The sequence below is a fragment of the Echinococcus granulosus genome (assembly GCF_000524195.1).
Source record: "Echinococcus granulosus chromosome Unknown EG_S00015, whole genome shotgun sequence".
NCBI lineage: Eukaryota > Metazoa > Platyhelminthes > Cestoda > Cyclophyllidea > Taeniidae > Echinococcus > Echinococcus granulosus.
In genome coordinates this window covers 843,174-859,680 of record NW_020170395.1, presented here as the reverse complement: position 1 = coordinate 859,680, position 16,507 = coordinate 843,174, and the positions used below count along the sequence as shown (strand labels likewise).

The following is a 16,507-nucleotide window of genomic DNA, read 5'->3' as shown; positions in this document are numbered from 1 at the left end:
AATAAAATTCTATTTCTTTCTTTTAAAGATGACGATATCGAGAGACAGCTCCGCAGGACCCGTCATCAGGTCGTCGGCTCGCCCTTCTCGTTTAGAGTGAGTTTTTTTCCTTCAAAGTAGTCCTCATTTTCTGCTCTGCCTTTGTGTTATTCTTCAAATTATACGTTTTTGGTTTTTAAGGTGTAAAGTGATTTCAAGGCAAAATAACTTCTCATTTAAGAACCCTCCTTCGAACCACTCTAATACGCACCTAATCAACCGACTGCTGAAACCTGTCGATAGATGAATCGATAAATCGATAAAAGCCAAACATGGAGTGAATGCACCTAAGTTGTGGCCTCGAAATCTTGCGTTTACTCTCTCCTTGTGATTTAAAACAGCCATTTCTCCATGTGATTCTAAAAATGTGATTTTTTGGGAGAAAACAAAGTTGGCTGCAAAGTGCACAATCTCACTTGAAGTGTTTGGTTTTGAAGGAAAATGTTTCAGGTAATCCTTAAGAAAATGAAAGAACACTGATTAACCTACGAGAACCACATATCGCATGCTTATATTTTTTTGTATCGGAAGCCATACTAGAAACTGATGCCGTTTTCATTCTGCAGCTTAACAGACCATTGGGTGAATTTTAAATGACAAACCATCATTTTTAAATGCAAATTGGAATCTGAAGAGAGGTAAAGTAAAACTAATTGTTTGGCTAGTTTAATTATGGTCCAAACATGTTATCCAACAAAAATTGCACCCAAATTGGCTTTTGAAATGGCTACTGGTTTGTTTAGCTCATCATTGTGAATCGAGATGTCTTGTACATTTCCAGAGGATTGAAGTCCTATCGTGAAGAAAGCCTGGAAGCTGGGATGGGAGTTTGTATGCATTTTAGGAAAGAAGCCCCTTTAATTTGCATAACTTGCACTATACAGACGCTGTAAAACTTTTATTCATTGAATAGCACCACGCCCCCTTAGGTAGCATTAATGGATTAGTGTTATTGCATAATTCGTTACCAGTCTTGCATACATCCAGCCATACTGCATTTTTTTTCGTAGAGTGGTGCTCAATTTTGTTCTTTTCTGCCGTTCTGACGTAGGGTGAGCATTGCACATGTTCGCATGGCAACCTATAATTCGATTTTTTGCCATTGGAATCTGTTAGGCTAGTACGGGTTTAAATACTGAAGAGATTTAGCAAATTGTAGGGTCATAAATTCGTTAGAACGAAGTGTCAATTAATGAGATAATTATATTGTTTACCTGTTTCACTGTTTCTATTTCTGTAATAAGTTAACTTTTTGTTTACTTCTCGGTTTTGGTACCGGGTCACCTGGAGCTCTGCCATTGTACCTCCGCGGGGCAACCCGTCCTCTGGGCTGCACCAGTAGCCCCCAAACACCTACTGTAGGTCAGCAATACATATTCTACCTGGATATGATGTCTTCTTTCGCCTTTAAAGAAGTCTCGAGGAGCTACGATTTTTTCCCTTTTAAGTGAATGGGAATGATCTTATTCCGACAATTAAGCGCAGAAAGTTAGTCGAATCTTTCGCTTTAGATTGAAATTCTGCTCTCTCTCTCCGTAGGCCCAGTTCTTGAAATATAAGTTAAATGAGTACAAGGTTAGGATGTTGGAGAAAACCAATCCTTTTAAGTGGGTCATTAAAGAAAAATATATTTTGCACAATCTCCTGATCTCTAATCGTGGGAGCTGTTAAATGGCTACGCCTGTCAAACTTTTGAAAGTGTTTTTTTAAATGCAGACTGAGGTAGGGTGCACTACCAGCTCTTAGCATAATTGTTTTGGGTTTTTGCCTTCTTTGACTGCACCGCTGTAAAATTCCATTACCTAACAAAACTTCGGTGCGTTTGACAATTCCACAGGTTTGAAAGTTTATTGGTAAAAGGGATGCAATGCAGAAATGGTCCTACATAATTTGATCATTAGATTTCTGATTTCTCACCAAGTCTAAATGATCACACACCGAGATACTGTGAGAACATGTCCTGCAGTCTATGCTGAATCGAAATTTTATTTGATCTTACTTTATGGTTGAAACTATGGCCATTCTTTGATGGATGTATGCTCATTCGCGCTGTGTTAAAAATTGTTGAGAGAAACCGAGAATGGAACCTCTGTGAGGATTTCTGACCCAACCTTAGGTAGATATGTTGCATTTAGGCCGAATGTACTGAATTTGAACATGAAGAAAAAGTGCGACAGTTAAACGCCCCAGAGACGACTTGATCATCTTAGCTTTAGACGTTTTACTGCCGCTCTGACGCAACATCAATCACCTTGATTTCGTGTCTTTCCTTCCCAAACTAATTCATCCCTTTGAGCTAAACGTATTCCATAGGTGCCTCGAGATTTCCCTGAAGACGAAAGAAGACATGTTACTCGGACATAGTATGCAACGCCGGCATACAGTAGGGTTTTGAGGCTACTGGCATGTCTTATAGGCCAGGCCGCCCAGCAGGGGCGCAGCCGTGGAGCTCGTAAGTGGTCCATTACTAAAACTGAAAGTTAAGGAAACAACCAACCAATTACAGCAGGACTTTTAAAAACAAAGAAGTTGTGGTTTCACTTCGAGATCCTATCAATGAAGCAGGCTCAAGATGGTACTTGTATCAAGTCACTTTTCCGCTTCCAAATTCATCAGCATTGTTTTTAAGCGAACTGACTGAATGGCTTTTACTAAATTAGAGGCTAATCTGGAATTAGTCGTAGTAACCCACTGACCTATTAGATCCCGCGAAGTTAGAAATAGATCGTACGCTCGCCCGAATCTTTATAATGTAGCCTTACATGAGCATTTAGCCTTCTGTAGGTGCTTAGCTTTTAAAGCACTTTGGCAACTACAGTGAAGGGCTACTGAAGTTAGATTGACAAGAAGGAACTATGTACGGTGCATATTTGACTGAAGGACACTTCTTCAATAAATTAGCTCTGCTGAACCCTATCGAGTACAAACTGGACTATTTAACATTGTACATTTTCAGCACTCTTGAAATAACAGTTAATCTTGTGGCAATGTGTCTTTACCTCCGTTGGAGGTGTTGTAAAGTTTTCATGTGTCGCAATTGGCCAATTAACGCCTTAAATTCCATTCAAAACTTTTAAACAAATGCTCACTTGCCGCGTCTATTGAACTTTGGTGCACAATTGCACGAAAAAAAATTTTATAAGTGGACGATAACCACTGTTTCACTTCGCTTCTTCACTCCCCCCCTCCCCTCCACCTCCTTGTTGGCATGTTTTTAACTGACTAAAGTGCCCTCTGTCGCGACCTTGAGAATTGCCTAGCGGCTTTAGGGCTGCAAGCGGTGGCGTAATCGACCAATTATCGTATCCACCACAATTTGCACCTGAGTTTGTATTGCGGAGTGCGATTTCAGGCGAACCTCACGCTTACTTTCTTTAATACATCGAACAGAGTTGTGACATCTTTTAGCAATAAGTGAGCTAGTAGCTTTAGCATGGTTCGTGCCCTCGTTTCGTGGGCACTTTACCAAATTAGAGCTAAGTAGCAAAGTCGGATTTAAAAAATCGTCGGTGTTGCAAAGCTGCTCGGATACATTTACACGATTTAGAATGTATTGCAGTTTTTCAATGGGAATGCAGTAGATCGGTGCCGACGAACTTTTCCCTTAATGTCAAGAAGGCATTAACCAAAATATCAACAATGTGTGTTTAAAAATTCCATAAGAGTACTGTTGCCATTGTAAGCAGACGTAAATATTTGTCTGACTTGACTCAATGCGCTTAATGCTCTGTTACATTTGACCTTGACATCAAAAGGGTCTGCGAGAAACTACTTTAAGGCAAGACTGTGGGAGTGTGACTCATTGTAATAAGCCTTTAGCATTGAGAAGGCAATGGCTCTGAAAACAGAAAACAAACGTTTTACCTAGAGGTTTACCATAACTATTCGGATAAGGAGATGCGTGCTGATGGGCTTCAGCTAAGTAAATTAACAACAACCACTATGTTACCAATAGTTTGGTGTGCCCTCTAACGCAATGTGCACCACCGACGCAAAGTGGAGTTGCATGAATTAAAGTTCATTTAGCATTCGAAAATTCCACCACTTAACGTTTCCCATGTCACTTTTCATATTAAAAGGTTTCACTCATTAATAGCCATCAATATCTTTAAGAAATCCTTAATAATTCGAAACCCTTTCACGCTGTAATATTTTCACCTACAGCAAGGAAGAGAGCACTGGTCCTTCTACGGGTGTATAATTAAGAATCAGTGTCAATCTTCACCAGCTTAATGTTTCGTTTTTTTAAAACCATCGTACGGTGCCTTATTTGAAAGCAAAAACATCTTGAGAAAGTTTTGTAGTGTAGAGCCCTGAAGTCGTGGCCTCCTCAGTAGGCCCAGTGATCTGTTTCTGCCTCCACAGCAGTGCGCGATTGCCTTATGCAGCGGTATAGGAGTGAGGTCTGATGCTCCTCTCAGAATCTAATCGGCTAGTGCACGCATGCACGCACGCACCTACACGCATTCGCATTGGCGCTCACACACGCACACGCACACCGTAAGTTGTACTCACACCACCTTACTCGGTACGGAAATTGGGCTCGCTTGAAGAGCAGTCATAGCAACACATGGGCGAGTCAGTGGCTAGGATTTTGTTTCCTGTTTGTGAGTTTCAAGATTTGAGATGAAGTTTCCCCCTCGGTTCCTTTTTCTGCTATAGACTTACTTCCTTTTTTACCCACTTTTAGTATTTTTTGTATAAGGATATAGAATGATTTTTATGCAAAGAAATGCGTCCAGTAGAGTATCACCTTTCCCTTTATGGGCATTAAAAACTTGAGTAATCCATTTACACGTGATTGTGGGTGGGAGTGACTCCTTCTCCTTTGACCATTCCCGCATAGTAGCCGATAGGGTAGGGGTAACTGAAAGCCATTTTCAAGTTCTTTTGAAGAATTTTGGATTTATTGAAAATCGGGTCTTTGACAAATGGTGATTTATTTAGCAAAATGATTGGCTAAAACCACAACGACAAGTGTCTATTTCATTTTTAACAGTTTTGGTAAGACAATACTAGCGAGCAGAAAGGCGATTCCTCCGCAGATGTCAAGGGATTACGACTCAGAGACGAAAATGGCGCCTGGAGGTGCTAACGCTTGCCCTAGCTCCTCTGAACCTCCCCACTCTCCCACAGGATTTCACTCGTCATGTATTCGATATCGTTCGAAAGGCTCTGAACTGATCACCCCTGAGAGGAGGTCCATTTACAATGGCGCATATCCTGAACAGGTTTTCCCTTCTAAGGGTAAGTAAAAGTACAAAGGCAAATTTCTACTTCCTAAATGTTTGACTTTACGCCTAGACAACCTAGACGCAATTGCGGTAAGGTTTTTTTTTAATTTGCGAAAGAAAATCCTATCAATTTAGGCTCGGATCTGTTTACATTTGAGAGAAGTCAGTGGTTAACTTACCATCATTTCTGTCAGAAATGGCAATAAAATGGAATAACTAACTTTATATGATGATTGCTGATATGAAGTTTCATCACATTTTTCATGAGTTCTCCAAAATACGGTAAATGTTCCAGCATTTGGAGGTAACTTTATGGTAGATTTAGGGGCTGTGAAATTGGGATTTAAGGAAACTTTCGTGTTGTTCATTTTACGGTTGTACCACTTTTCGTTAAATTTTGCACCAATCTTCAACGCTTTATCAAATTTTGTTTAGGCTTCAATAAGCACAATTTAAATCAGAAATGCTGACAAAACTTCATTGTTGTCTAGTCCGAGATCTTCATGGAGTTGCATTTAATTTTATTGATTTTTGCAGGGGGATTCAGATTGCCACTTTAAAATCCTATTTCACTCCAAGACGCACAAATTAGACGTGACTCAGCTTGCGTCCCTTTCATACGCCTTCAATAATGCCATCTTTTGGAGATAATTTTGCGACCGGCTCACCACCAGCCCAGTTAGAAATTTAAAAGCACTTCAATTGCAAGTTTGAATAGTTCGACTTCTTTTACCATTATATTTCTTCCAAGAATTCCATCTAAAGTGTGTTTCATCAATAATGCATGCCTGCTGGCTTAATCAGTTGTAAGCTGGATGCAACGTGATTAACTTGTTAAAATTTAGGGCGAATTTGTTTAAGAGAGAAGTGGGCTTAAGGGAAATCTTTCGACGCAGAGGTGGGTGGAAAAAAGTCAAGCCTTAGTCAATGACGATGTTGGTGTGTGCCAGAAAACTTACTTCGAAGGTGCTTTTGAAGAATATGCCGTATTCGACACACCATGTATGAATTCCACTATTATCAAGGAAAATTGCTTACTTTGAGTCAAATTTAGCAATAGCAATAACACCATTTTGACACGGAGTGCAGCATCTGTTTTATAAGCAGATAGAACCATCCGGTCATCCGCCCATCCCTCCGTCCATTCCTAGATGGGCTTATCTGTCGATCTGCCTGTCTATCCATCCGTCTGTCTGTCCATCCACCAAACCTTCCTGTAGAAATAAAAAGCAACAAATCTTAGTTTAAACCCCACCCAGATCAAGTGCATGAAATTGTGCCCATTTCACAAGAAATTGTCCTATTCACTGGAAGTTCCTACAACGAAAGACGGACAAGCTTAGGTCTATTGGAGTTCAATTCTTTATGGAACCTAACACTGTGCTGACACATGTGAGAATTTATCCAAATGCTTGCCTCCCATCTGATTCACAAAGACGAGAATCAAGTATGAGAGGAGCATAAAAATCCGTCCCTTGAATGTTTGCCATTGCTTGATTTTTGTGGTTTTACCTACCTCGTAATATTTCAATTTTAGCCTCTATTCGATGGCAAACGGGACAGATGCTCGCTCGCTCTACTCCTGATATCAACGCGGCGTGCAATCCTCAGGCTACAGTAAGCTTAAAAGAAATGCCGACACTCGTAAATATTCATTTTTTCACCCCCGTGTCGTACGAATAATCACATAGTCGAAATAATTTGTGGCAGAGACCTCCGACGTATATACGTCGACGTGAGCGCTCCTATGATCAGATAGGCTCGTTGATGGTAGGTCGCATCCACTGTCATGTCATCCTAACATCATCATTATTATTTTGTTCAGTCAACCATCCTTTCATTAGAACATCCCCTTAATTATCCCTCCTTCAATTTACCTTCTGTCTATTCTTATTTCGAGGGCGAACCTCTCCTCTGTTGTGTTTTAGGTGCAAACGGATAGACTACAGAATCGCTTGAAAGACTTTGAAAAAGGGAATCTACCAAAAATTCCACAAAATCTGCTGGCAGTTTTTCCACAGAACCTGCAACGTCATGATTTCTCGGTCATTGAGAAAATGTGGAACCAGCTTACGGTGGAAGAAAATCAGGACACTGTTGTAAATCCTAACGTAACTGCCCTAAGTTACAATCTAATTTTGAATATTATTGTGGTTCTTATTTGACATTTTTCTGTTATTTTATAGGATTTGAGTAAGAAAGCCAAGGACTTGCAGCTATCCGCCGTAATGGAGCTCCTCTATACCGAAGCCTGTTACATAAAAACCCTAGAGATGCTGATAGATGTGAGTCTCAGTCTGCCTCAAGAACTCCCTCTAAATGCTCGTTTTAGTGCTTTATTTAAACCCTCCTCGTAGGTGCCTAAACCACCCGTTTTTTATTCGCCAAAGCCTTTTCTAAGCTGGCTCCCACTTAGGGGACCAAAGGTACCTCTTATTAGAGAAAAAGTGATTTAGAAATTTAGTAAATGTGGAAGAAAACCGACTCTTGTTTAATTGCCTAACTCTCACGAGGCTGCCGATATGGCACACAATGCAATGGATGAGAGAGAGAGGAGCTTTGGAATCACATGAAAAATGCAAACCTCTGGCCTGGGTTTGCATGGCTCTCAAACATGCTGCTTAGGTTAATGCGAGACGGAGTGTTTGAGTGTGAAAGTGGAGTGTGGCTAAACGGCCTAATCAGAGCACGGCACACACATACACACGCAGATTTGTACATTTGTGAATCACAAGCAGGGAATCAAATGCCTACATCTTACTTTGGTGAGGCTGCAAGGCGACATCAGACCACAGCATGGCATCCTGACTAAGCGACATTAAGACGCACCTCCTTAGGCCGATATCCCCGACTGTTTGTGTTTTCCTTTCACATTGCGAATGTGTGTTACCACTGTTTGGAATTTGTTTCTCACAATTGTAACAACCGAATTTCAACTGCCTAATTGTTTACGTATCATTTTAACAATAATAAGTCCCGCTTTTGGACGGTATAACTGAAGTCTAGGCAGATACACCTTTGAGCGATAACATTGTTAGTTACAGGCTAGTTTTGCAGTCCGATCATGTGATCATTCGAGCAAAGTTCTTGATTTCCCAAGGTGGTTAGGGTTGTTAAAACCATTCCAGAAGCATGAATCTTAACTTATCACTACAAATATGTTGGTAATTGACTGAATTTTTCGTCTCCTTTTTCTCTTGGAAACTAAGTTGCCTACTTTTTGTAATCGTTCAGTGGGCCGAACTTTCCTTGGGTCTTATTTCTTCGGTTGCAGGAGAGGGCTGAGGAGAGGGAAGACCCCTTTTTTTAAAAAACTCTGCAGGAAAAGTAGTAGATGATGCAATGAGATGGTGCATTGAGACGTGTCGCTCTAAAAGATGGTTTGTTACTGACCCAGGATGGCATAGGCACAAACACAGCTATCATGACACCGAGGTGGTGACCTTACCAGCTGTAACATTAAAGCAACAATATTGCGTCATAGTTGAAACAAAAGCTAATCAATGTCATAGCCTCCAGTGTGTTTAAAGCTATGTACTCACCACCTAAAGCAATTACTTGCCGGCATTACGTACTCCGATAGTATTCAAGTGAAGTGAAATCCACATTGAAATGAAGAAGAATATCATGGAAGGAATGGCCATTACATTAGAGGTTCTCTAAATTCCATGATAATTATGCACATCTTAGATTTCAGTGGGTCTACCTCTGGCGAACTGTATCGTTGGATTTCATTCGACGATGTTTTACAGCAAATCCGATTCGTAGACCGATCTCTTCTCCAAGAAAAGTCGGCTTAAATGACGAATTATTTGAAGAGCTGCGGTCACCTGCATGGGCCTTAACATGTTTGCCCAACCTAGAGAGGCACCAGCTATCCGAGTCTAACATACCGTTTACCATTTCCTACAGTTCTCTTTAAGGTTTTTTCGAACTCCAAACATGACGCAGAGCTCACGAGGCTATGCTCGTTACAAGAGTTAACGGTGACATATCACGATCTCGGTAACTTTAGCAACCACTAAATACATTAAACTTTCTGTCACCACTGTACAACCTCTCATGTTTGGCGCATTGCTTTCCCTCGTTGGGGTAGGTGGCACGAATCCAACGTCACGCAAAGAAGTGCCTTACTTCGGTTCGGTTGCCATTGCTAGTGCGCAACTACTTGTGCACTACCTTCCCACTATCGACCACCCTTTTATGGGTGTGCGTGTGTTCTTGCTCGAAACACCTTCAATATTGTCACACGCAAGATACCGTTCCGGCTTTTGTCATCCAACACAACATCCCAAGTGAACGCTAACAATGAGGCAGAGAGCTACTTTACTTATTCACAAAACGATAGCACTGATTTTCACCCATTGACACAAATTCTAGCTAAAAAGGGGTTCATCTAGCCCCCGCTCTAACATCACATTCAAAATACGCAGGAGGTCAGATAGTCACTTCACTAGTTATTCTTGGTCCCTTAGCGCCAGATTCCTACAAGGCAGTCACCTGATTTCACTAAGAGTTAAAATCTTAGGATTTTCTGTCATTTGTCGGTTGAAACACATAAATCCAACCTAACAAAACGTTTGTGAACTTAGGAATTCTCAAATTATATCGGTCAATTGGTTGTGAAGACCCGGATAGCTCATCATTGACCGATTTCTTATTGATGAATGCCAATTAGTACCATGTTTGGAATGGACTATGGCTATTCCTGAGCTACTTCCCACTGACTCCGTAACGCCATCCTGGAAGGAGTGTAAAGATAATTGGTAAGGCAAAATGAACGATCAGGCGCCAACCCGACGGTGTGTGGACCAAATCACGTGCAACTCAAAAGTCCTACGTAGTCAAGTACACAACTAAAGCAGGTGCAGCCCCACTCCACCACTTCATCCACTGAACCTAAATTGCTATTTCCAACAGTTCGTCAAGCAAAAGTGTTTACCGATGACCCGAAATTCATTTGGAGCTAAATATATGAACTGCTTTTTTGCTCAACTTTATATTGCTACTGACTTCAATATGAGCACGTATAGATTAAATAATGAAGATATTCCTAAATTGCATTGAATTTTGAGAGTATTCATCAATCAACTGTTCTATTTGCTGCAATAGGTTCACATCGCCGTTTACCTTGACCTGACAAAATCCACCACCGGGTCTCATGATTACGCCTCCCGCAGTGGTTCCCTCAATCGATTAAGTATGGTACCCTCCATGGATCCCATTGTTCCCACTGAGCTGGGTCCCAGCACTCCCACTGCCAGCACCGCTGGATCTCATATGCATCGACGGTTTCGCGGTCGTGGGAGCCATGACCTCACCTCTTGCACCTCCTCCCTCAGCAACCTCAGCACCCTTTCCCTGTATGATTTTCCTGGTTTCACAGCCCCCCCGTTTGAAGACGTCTTTGGAAATATCGGCACTATATATAAGGTGAATCATCAGTTTTGGACCGACTGCTTCGAGCCGGGGATCACCAATGAAAGCGCGATTGATGTGAAATTTTGCATTCGAAGCATGGCAAAGGCCTTCTCTCAGGTTAGTATGACCCTTTGCATCCTCTCGTTCCCCACTATTAATAAACAAATGGAATCGCAAAGCACTATGGTAGAACTCTAGTGCCCTACTCATCCCCGCCGAAGCATCTTTATTATTAGGGCACGGAAGGGTCGAGAGAGTAGTTTAGATGAGACTACCTTAGCTCTATCCCAGTAGCGTTATGGCCGCGTAGAGAGCAAAAAACAAACTGGCAGAAGATGAAATAACGCTCCATTGCGTAGCACCTGACACTACTTGGTTATTCTACTACTTTGGTCGCTAGACGAAAGAGGTGGTAGCTAGCTGATACTCCATCTGTGAGAGAAAGCTTCTTATTTTAACTTTGGTTTCGGCTGCAGAATATCATGCTCCTTTTTTCATTAAGGATGGGTAATGTTCTATGGTGAGTATATTCAAAAGTAAATTATTTAGCAAAACACATAATATGAAGTACTTTTAAGGAGCGATGTTGAATGGGATTATAATGAGCCTCTTGTTGGGCGCGTTTGCATTATCAGCCATCCACAGCGATGACATTTAGCCAGCAAATGGTAGAATGTGAAACGTAATTTCTACGCGGATACATTTTTTGGAGATTCTGTTTTGTTCCCTAGACTTTTTCAAACTGTAGTAATTTTCAGTGTTTTATTTTCAGTTTGCAAGCTACTTCCATCCCTACATCAATTTTCTGGAGACCTACGGTACCCTCATTTCCAATATCAAATACTTGGATGAAAACAACAAGTTCTTTTCCATCTACCACAGGGTGTGTTGAGTGTTTTTTTAGAAAAGGTCAAATCCGATGCACATTTAATTTTTCAAATCTGTGTGAAAACTTCGTTACAAAGTGTTTTATGGAATGATTAAGTTGACATGCATTAATTCAGTGTGAATTCCATAATCAAAACAACGTCCTCAGTTAATCCGTGATTACAAAACTGGCAGACATCCTCAGTTAACTAAAAACTCCATCACTACTAGCTATTTCACCCGGTTTGTTAGTGGACAAGATCCAACAATCCCCTGAACTCCAGAGAAAGCTTGAGCGGTTTGCTGGCACAACCCTTCCAGAGGCTAACCCGATATGGCATTCTCATTCGACGAATTAAGGAAACTACCACTGATGAATATGAAACCTCAGACCTGACGGAAATGGTAAGCGTTGTGGAATTTAGTCCTTTGAGGAATAAAATAAAGTGAATTACGAAATGAATATCTACTACACTCAGCTAGAAGCAGTGGAAGATTTTGTGAAGGAGGTTGATGTCAATCAGCCCAAGGAGGAATCTAGGACAAAACTTAACGAATTCATCCAGCGAATCCACAAATACACCACCACCGATTCTATCCGATCTGAACTCAATATGGAGTTACCCGCGGGATCGGCGGATATTAGGTCCATTCTGCGTCAGCCAATGAGGATTAACGGACGGTTGCGCACACGAAAACCAATCGCCGAAGTCCAGGCCAAGGTCAAGTATACAGGAGGAAAAGTAAGCAGAAGCTTTGCTACCGAGAATAAGTGATGAATACCTTTGCATCACGAGAACGTATAATTAACTTAGACACCCGTCAAAGGGAGGGTCATCGGCCAGTAAATTGGACTCAAAAATTGAGTGGTTTCGGATACTACTCTTTTCTCTACTTTTATTGAAATAAATTGTTTCAATCAATTTATTTCAAATATGAAACCTGATAGGAATATTTTCGAGGAATGAAGAATTAAATGTTCAACGGATTACATCATAAGATCGCTAGTGAAGTCCCAAGATGTTTCGAGAGGCTTAAGGACGGGATATGATGATCACTGGTACGGCATTTTATCGGCCATTGATCCGTAACTTATTTTTTTTGTCATCATAAAACTTATTTTTACTACGTTTTTGATAAACGTGAAGGTGGTAGGTTTTTGGTAGTTAATGTAAGTTTAGCGCCCTTCGACAGCCCTGAAAACGAAAGAAGACACAACACTCGGGCAGAATATGTATTATCGACGTACAGAAGGGAAGGAGGCTACTGGCATAGCCAGATGCCAGGCCGTCCGATAAAGGTACAACAGCAGAGGCTCTAAGCGGCCTGTTACCGGAACCGATTAAAGCATCACACAGCCCCCTCCCCTTTTAAGTGTCGTTGCCGGCGCCTTTCTTGATCAATCTCCTGCGTCAGCCGTCATAACATAATCAGTGCCGCGACAAACCACTCACAAGCCAGCGGTGCCAGTCACCGAATTTGCGCGAAACCGACAGGATATCTGACTATCTCACTGATCCCTCTTACTAATTCTACTGGATCTGGAGTTTCGGCCTGTTTAAGAACTATATTGGAGGAAGGGGGGATGTGGTGGCCATCACGCATACCCATCGCTAGTGGTAGGAACACTGACATAAAAGGAAAGTCATATAATAAAGGGCGGTGTTCAACATAGTTCCGTTTGGATAAGGTCTCGCATCTATTCCACCGTACTACTTTGTTCTCTCTTCAATGCTTCCCAACCCTTACCCATCTGGGTTCTATCCAGCTAGTAGATAGGTGGGAGGCATCGCGTGTTCACTTAATTGATAGTTCCACACAGGTACAGTAGACAAGTTCCGTAACGAACTTTTCCAAATGTTTCTTAGCTAGTGTAGATTCAGTTGTAAATGGCATTCCTGTAGACCACGAGTCCGGAGTGGTTGCCGAAGGTCAACGTCATTTTCAGACCTTCTTCTAGGGATCGTAGTATTATCCCATCCACAGCATATGCACTTCTGCCCCGTGAAGGTTTATCACTTATTAGTAGAATTGGGAATAGTTGTCCTTTAGGATTAAGTCCGCATTTCGATGTCACTAGTGTAGCGCCTTGAGACTTCCCTGAAGACGAGAGAAAACATAATGCTAGGGCAGAATATGCATTATAGACGTATTGAAGGGTTTGGGGGCTACTGAAATGGCCCGGAGGTCAGACCGCCTGGTGGAGGTATAAAAGCGGCGGTTCCAAGTTACCCTATTGTCGAAACCGAGAGTCAAACAAACCACTAAAGTATTATATGAGAACACGAGTAAAATACGAAACCGCTTTATCGCAATGGCGAACCAGTATCACTTCAACAGCGAAGAAGTCCAGAGGCAACTGAATTGCAAGTGTCAAATTATTAATTGAACATTTTTTATATCGAAACTTTGATAAGTAGCTCAGTGAATATTTCAGATAAAAATTTTAATCTGTATGTCTTACATTCGCTTTTTTTTCCATTATTTTAAACTTTGAGAATTGCTCTGGAGGCCTATTTCAACCCCCGTCTCATCACTTTGTGCAGTGTTTGTTAAAAATTCTTTCAGAACTACAGCTGATAACATATTGAACTACTTTCCTCTGCTAAAGTAACATCGAAAAATGTGTTTTAAGAAATCAATGTAGTCCAGGGCTTTCATCAAAATACTGCTTTTAGTAAATGCATTCAGGGTTAGCAAAGGTTTGCATAGGTGACTGGAATATTCCATCCACCCCGTAAAGCGTGTGTATCGGAGGTGGATGGTCAAGTATTTTTTTTGGTACCACAGATCTCCAATGCTCTCTGCATGCTACTCTCCGACATGATCCTCATTTGCAAGCACTCTGTCGTAAGGAGACGCATCTACGTCCACCGACCTCCCATCCTTCTTAACAACCTGACAATCCAAAATAAATGGGATGGTAAGGGTAACGTAATTTTGTTGAACGTTGCTGAGAAAAAGCGAATGGTAAAATGGAACGAGCGAGTGAGCTCAATTAATCCTTTATGTTTTGTCGCAAGTCATTTTAAATTTACTGCAGCCAAATGTACTAGGACTTTAATGAATGAAATCCTTGTCCCTTGTTTGACCTTCTCAGATCCGAACTCGTTTGCTGGAATCGTAACTAACGATCTCGGTTTGGTCGTGGACGCCTACCTATTTTCGAGTGATGGGAAGGACCTCAAGGGTTGGATTTACGAAGTTCAGCAGCAAAAGGTGAGATATCTCTGGAGGCAATAAGATTCTCTGTGTCCGTACTAACAAGGCTAGTTCTAATTGCTTATTTGCATCACAGTTGGGCAAAATCTGTTACCTACTTTTGTATGCTAAAATTTAGTGAGTTCACTCAGAGTCGGACGTCATGTTTCGTGCTGACTACTTAAGAGATGTAGTTGGCATGTAAGACTCTCTAACCTCACTCATTTAGATCGGTAGCCATATGCAATATGGAGCTACTAAAAACAAGCTTTCATGTTCAATCGCACAGAGTTCACTTACTCTCTTTCGACAAACCATCTCTGTTTATTGTTAGATTAACAAACATTCATAGTAGGAGACAAAGGAGGAAACGTGAATTCATTTGTCTCAGGTAGTGGATAGTAAAAATAAAGAAATGAGTCATGTAAGAGTCCTCTCCTCTTCTCATTGCAGGCCAAAATGGTCGCAATGCAGCAGCCAAACCCAGTGAATCAAGACGTCCTCAGCGGTTTCTGGCAATGTCACTCCAACACAGGGCCTTCACTGGGCGGTCTGCCTCCACGCAAATATGATTATAACCGCCTAACCTCCTACGAATGCCACTCCTACATCACCAACCGCGGCATAAAACGTTGCGGCGAGGTTTCCCGCCGCCCCTTCCTTGAATCTTTTGCCAACTCTAATGGTGTGATAGGACGCCCGCAGCAACTGGTGGACGGTTCTACCCTCTGTTCCTCCAAACGGCCGATTCTCCCTTCCAGAGCAATATCCGAGAGCGAGACCACTCTACTAGAGCGAATGAAGAATGGTAGTAGCGCTTCGGTCTCCAAGAGCGCTAGTAGTGCCTCAGATTCTTCTGCCTTCTCCTCATCCACTAGCAATACCACGAATACCGCCACGACATCGATGTCGGAAGAGTCACTAGGCTCCATAAGATCCTCTCCCCCCACCGCCGTCGCCTCCAAGGTCAGACGCCCCCCACGAAGGATGATGAAGCGTGGCAGTACCGAACTAGTGAAGACAGACTCCACTGACAAGCGAATGACACACTGATGCAGAGGCGGCGAAGGCAAAGGTTTTATTATTACCTTTCTCTTTGTCAGCCTTTTTTAGCGTGTGAGGACACACGCACACACACTGGTGTTATAAATTTCACTTCCAGTTCCCCCCTTCCTTTTCCTGCTTCTCTTGCAAAATTTCTTCAGTTTTTCAGGTAAATTCTTGTTTTTGGTCATTGGCGAGAGTGCAAGGCAGCATGCGCATCTTTTTGTTAGATGTTTGTTACTTTTCAAAGTGCATTTTTCTCTGTAGTTAGGATGAGTTGCTCAATTTTTTAGTCCGAATTTGCTCTCTCATAGAAGCTTTGGAAAACTAGACATCGATAAGTTGGGTAGATACAAGTGCTAACCGTTTTCATAGCTAAACCTCTCTCTCGACATTCAGCTTGACTTCCTGTTTATACGGAGGGAATGATCGGAAAATTTGGCACCAGGAAATTTGCCTTTACGGTGTTTGCAGTTTTTTTTCATCGTTACGAGGGTTTGTTCAGTCACGGCCCAGTGGTTAAGAGGGCAATTCTCTTGGCCAAGTCGGTACACAACTTTGTATCGCTTTTGGACAAAAGTTGCACATTTTTTCATCTGCTTTTCTGCTATGATGCTTCTTTCCCTTCTCCCCCGGAATTCGATCTACAGGAAAGGGGAACGGAATACCTCTCCACTGCGTGAAACACAGCATAACGCCCG

At 41.8% G+C, this 16,507-nt stretch overlaps 1 protein-coding gene across 1 annotated transcript; it reads left to right on the top strand. All coding sequences in view use genetic code 11, as the record gives it.

Annotated features, from left to right (window-relative positions):
- Positions 1-28: 28 nt before the first annotated feature.
- EGR_03089 (Pleckstriny domain-containing family G member) lies at positions 29-15,815 on the top strand (the record flags this gene model as incomplete). The annotated part of the gene is made up of 13 exons (XM_024492338.1): positions 29-96; positions 5,039-5,286; positions 6,811-6,890; positions 6,984-7,043; positions 7,202-7,384; positions 7,460-7,558; positions 10,386-10,811; positions 11,467-11,577; positions 11,814-11,966; positions 12,041-12,304; positions 14,352-14,484; positions 14,662-14,780; positions 15,216-15,815. The coding sequence occupies 13 exons, from the start codon at positions 29-31 to the stop codon at positions 15,813-15,815; spliced, it is 2,544 nt and encodes an 847-aa protein (XP_024353264.1).
- Between the last annotated feature and the right edge of the window lie 692 nt (positions 15,816-16,507).